Source organism: Macrosteles quadrilineatus, unplaced genomic scaffold (assembly GCF_028750875.1).
Source record: "Macrosteles quadrilineatus isolate MER2022 unplaced genomic scaffold, UCM_ALF_1.0 Scaffold_2__2_contigs__length_208266976, whole genome shotgun sequence".
Classification (NCBI taxonomy): Eukaryota; Metazoa; Arthropoda; class Insecta; order Hemiptera; family Cicadellidae; genus Macrosteles; species Macrosteles quadrilineatus.
In genome coordinates this window covers 169,312,104-169,317,252 of record NW_026542595.1, presented here as the reverse complement: position 1 = coordinate 169,317,252, position 5,149 = coordinate 169,312,104, and the positions used below count along the sequence as shown (strand labels likewise).

The 5,149-nt window shown below is 36.3% G+C and overlaps 1 protein-coding gene across 1 annotated transcript; it reads left to right on the top strand.

The window, feature by feature from the left end:
• The first annotated feature begins 200 nt into the window (after positions 1-200).
• On the top strand, positions 201-2,564 carry LOC128986439 (fork head domain transcription factor slp2-like). Its single transcript, XM_054406812.1, has one exon. It carries the CDS (start codon positions 613-615, stop codon positions 1,666-1,668), a length of 1,056 nt encoding a protein of 351 aa, XP_054262787.1. The 5' UTR covers positions 201-612; the 3' UTR covers positions 1,669-2,564.
• The last annotated feature ends 2,585 nt before the right edge of the window (positions 2,565-5,149 follow it).

Here is a 5,149-nt window from a genome sequence, read left to right as displayed (position 1 = left end):
CTGATTTATTTTGCTATAAGTAAATTAGTTGTTTACTTAATTGTGATCAGTGTAATATCACATCACAGTTGTAACAAGTAGTTTGACTCGTGATGTTTATCCATTGGTCAGGTTACGCCGGAAACACCGCCCACAATGTCCGCCGGAAGCTCGAGCCACATTCATTTATATTGTCAATAAACCGACAAAGCTCGTGGATGGAATCGTTTTCCAAGGTGGATACAACTAGAATCGTCCCTTCCCCCCGCAAACTGACAGCCCAGTGTTGTATCAATTAAAGCGGTAGGGTGCATGTTTTGTCCACAGTCGCGGTGGAGGGGGTGCCACATCGCGCTCCGGTTGGTCGATGGGAGGGGCTCGGCTCGGTGGGCGGGGCTACAGACTCCCCGCTATGCACGGAATATACAGCTGTCAACAGGACAAGTTGTTCAGTAGCGATAGAGTCGTCGTACGAGCAACAACTCAATCTGCGCGCTCCGTTACATACTAGTGTCCCGTTTGCTATGTTGAGCGGATTACGATCGTTTAGTGTTTGTGTTTTCGTCCAGTGTAGTTTGACTGTGCACCAGTGAAATAGACTTTAGACTGTTCTATAGTTCGTGCCGATGAACCATGGTGAAAATTGAGCTTTTACCATACGACATTCCGATCATGGCGCGAACCCCTCTCAAATCTTCGTTCAGCATCAGTTCCATTCTGCCTGAGACCGCATCCCAACCGCCGAGTCCCAGAAGTCCCGAGATGGAGAGTTGTGTCCCGCCTAGTAACTCCAGTGGTAGTGACGTCAGCGACTTGGAGTCCGATCTGGATGTGACGGGAACGGGAACACCACCTCCGCTGGACTGCACCAACCGACCCTCCGAGAAAGAGGACAAACCCGAGGAGAAGAAGAAAAACGAAAAACCACCTTACAGTTACAACGCACTCATCATGATGGCGATCAGACAGTCTCCGGAGAAACGCCTCACGCTGAACGGCATCTACGAGTACATCATGAGAAACTTCCCGTACTACAGAGAGAACAAGCAAGGTTGGCAGAACTCTATAAGGCATAACCTATCTCTCAACAAGTGCTTCGTCAAAGTTCCCCGTCACTACGACGACCCCGGCAAAGGCAACTACTGGATGTTGGACCCCAGCAGCGAGGACGTGTTCATTGGAGGAACCACCGGCAAGTTGAGGAGAAGATCTACAGCGGCTTCCAGAAGCAGGTTGGCAGCTTTTAAAAGGTCAGTGGTCCTCGGTGCGGGTTCCCTGTATCCTGGAGGTATTGGGCCAGCTGGAGCTGCAGGAGCGTTCCCCGCTCCTTGGATGTCTCACCTGGGACAGTTCTACTGCAATCCTGCGTCCCTTTACCACAGGTTCCCCGCTGGATATCCTTACCCGGCTCTGCTCCAGCCACTGCCCAAGCCGACGCCTCTGACTCCTGCGATAGGATTCTCCGTGGATCGACTCCTGGCCGATTCTTCCTCCACGTTTCGCCCTGCCGTCTACCCTCCTGGCTACGACCTCTACAGCAGCCTCCGGAACTCCCTGCAGCACCAACAGCTGATGGCTGCCGTGTCGCTCCCCACGACCTCCACGACAGCATCCTCGTCGTGTAGTAGCAGTCCCGAGCCTAGACCCATCTACAAACCCGTCACTGTGCTGTCCAGGCCCTCTAGCTAGTCGTGTGTATAGCGGACACTTCCATTACCAAAGTGAGTCCTTATGATCTCTTATTTATGTATCGCCTTTTGTAAATAGTGTATATTGTGTTATTTGTTATTTAGGGCATAACGAGAACCACGATCAATTACTAAGTAATTACACGATAGACTGTAATTAGTTGTTTATGTTTATAATGAGTTTAGTGGTTAACAAAATGAAAACATGCCCCTGCAATGCCTTAATTAATCTAAGATGTTCTGTAATTTAATGTAAAGTGTAAGTTTGTGTTTTTGTCTTAAATGATGTTTTTTTCGTTTTTGTTTGCATTGCACGGTCCATATTTATTTAAATGGTAAACCTATACATAAATCTAAATTTTATCTAATAAAATGAATATTTAAAATCCATCCAATTTACAATTTTACCTAAACAAACTTGAATAAAAAAATACTTTACGCGGGTTTTCTAGTGTTAAAGGAACTAGGTAATTAACACCTAAACTTAACAACAACGTAGAACTAGATATTTTGGATAACTATCAGATTTATAAAATATTTACAAACATCATTATTTTGAAATATCATCAAACTTTTTAAGGTACCGTAATCGATTTACCGCCAAATCTAGGCTGGCTGCATTTTAGGCGCCTATTGCAGACTCCACTGCCGCCGTCGGGTCTGCAAGTTTCCTAATTGCGTGGTGGCCTAAAACGTTTTACATGTAACATGATATTTTTGCACAGGTGTTGTTTGTTTGTTTGGCCGTCCGTTGACACAACAGTTCCTTTTGTTTTTACTGCCCCGAGATATTTTCAGACCGAATAGCTCCAAACAAACAGTTTATTTGTTGGATAGCTCAAGGGTGGAAATCAACCTATTTTCTCCTCTTTGATAATAGTTTTAGATCCTCCTGTACACGTGTAATACATTAGTTATTTAATCGGCATTTTAAAAATTGTTAATTTTGTTTAATATTTTATTTGTCCTGCTAAGGAGCTTAATTTTATACACTAAATTTAATAGCAAAATGGAATGTTGAAATCTTAAATAATTGCAAACTTTTTATTATATTATTTTCTGTTTAACTGTTTTTTTTTTTTCAATAAACCTTTTGTTTAAGTATTTGTTTTGTCCAGTTATGTGTCTAGACAAAATTTAAAAGCAGGATGAAATGTTGAAATCTTAAATAATTGCGAACTATTTATCATTTTATTTGCCATTTATAACTGTTTTTTTTTCTCAGTAACAACAATTATGTTAAATAATTAGCTTCCTAGCAAAATATGTTAGATGTCATCTTATTGTTTGGTTTATTTCAAATTAATTTTAAGTTTTCCACTTCAAAATTACAAACTTATTGTGACATAATTAATTGTAAATACTGTATTTGTGTATAAAGTATTTGTAAATTGTAAATTATTGTTGTTACTTGTATACATTGTAAATAAGATTTATTAATTTAAACACTAGATTATTATATTTTATTTATACAGTATGACAGTATTTGTGCAAAGTTAAAATAAACCAGCACAGTTCTACTTACAACCTGAGTTTTCGTTTATAATTTAATTCCTGTTAGTATTCCGTAATGTTGTTTGAGATAACAAGTTTTGTAAAACTAGAGAATTCTCAAATAATTTAGTGTGTTTTGAATCATACAAGTCTCTTAATTCAAAACTGATAACAAACCTGAATTTTCTACATTCAACAACAAGCCATAATAATTTCTAATTGATTTTAATATAATTCACGATTCTTAAAATCCACATAGGTTTGTGACAACGGACTATTTGTTTGAAAGTCTGAAGAATTTTATATAAAAAGAATGTGTTAGCACAGTTAATATTTTGTTTTCGCAGCAACCAAGCTTAAAAAACTATGAAAAATTTGTTTTGGAACAAGAATTCATAGTCCGAACAACATATAAAAAGCTGAACAGAGTGTTAGCCCATAAATATTTTTTATTCGTATCAATACAAAAAGTTTGAAAAACCAGTCAATTTTTTCGACTCGAGAGGCAATAATAAAAACGTTGTCTTTGTTGAATTTATGCTGATGTTTAGTTTATTTTCAGCATTCAAAATTATTATTTTATATTATTGGTTTTTGAGGTATTAAACTCTTACTGATTTAGAGTAAAAGGTAATTTGTGGAATCACTCTACCAAGAATTTTATTTACACAGAAGTGAAGCTGAACACATTTTGAACGAGTTTTTCAGCGAAAGAAACCCAAGAGGAGCCAGAAAGTATCGCAAAAGGTTTATTTCAACCACTCAAATTTTGAGGATAGTTTAAATACAACCACATCGCAGAAAATTAACGAAATATGTGACATTCTCTTGGATTTATATAATTGATGAGAGCAAACTTGTTCAAAAACTTAAAATTTAAAAGTGAACACTGTAGTTGTTAAAAAAACACACACACTCAAAGCATGTGATGCTCAAGAAAGTAATATTCACAGTAATTTTGGCTGAGTTAAGGAATACGTTTCCTTTACATACTAATATCAATTCATAGACACAGAAATATAATGCTGTGTTACATATACAGCACAAGTACACGTGATTCCATTTTTAACAATAAATATTTTCTGGGAACGATATGCTACTTTAGAGAAAATATTCTTATTCCGTCTGCTATTGCAGAAGATTTTACAAGACAAACATATAGGCACAGCCTTAGTAAAACATATCAAACAACATAAAACTAAACTAAAGGTGTTTTACTAAATTAGACGTTCTAGATTATTACATGATTTTTATTTTATTAAAATATTGCCAAATTAAGTTTTAAAAGCTTTATAATAGTTCCCAAAATTGAGTGGGCCTATGCCCTGTTACAAACATGTAAAAAAAACTAACTGTTATCTTATATACTAAAAATCTTTTGCAAAATTTATGGCAGCAAGCCTGACTATACTACTGGACCGAATTACAAGCGGATGGTACCAAATGAAAGATATTTTACTGTAGATTTGCAGAATCCCTCTATAAATTAAAATAGGCCAAAAATAAACAGAAAAATTTATTTAAAATTTAAAAAAAATAACATGTGTTTTATGGGTTGCCATGTTGGTGAGGAAATAACAACAAGATATAAACAGAAAATCAAAACAAATGGAAGAAATTCCAATCCCATATTTTATTTGCAGCGTGCGGTGAAAATAGAAAAGTTTGCACAATACAAACTTTTGGTCGGATTTTCGACAACGGGGCAAGCTATCCTAAAAACTAAATGTTATTTAATACTTTGTTTAATAAAATATCTCTTTCTCGTAATAACAAACTACTCTATTGACTATGACATAACTTTAATCATTCTAAAATGTCGTTATTGGTCGATTAATCTCGTTCAGGTTTTAATAGGTTAATTTCTTGTTTCTTCTGCATGCAACTTAAAGAACTTTTAAATTTTAATTTGTACATTCAAATTAATTTTACTGTGTATAGTATATTTTGCAAGCAAATATAAACTTAAATAACACTATAATACTATA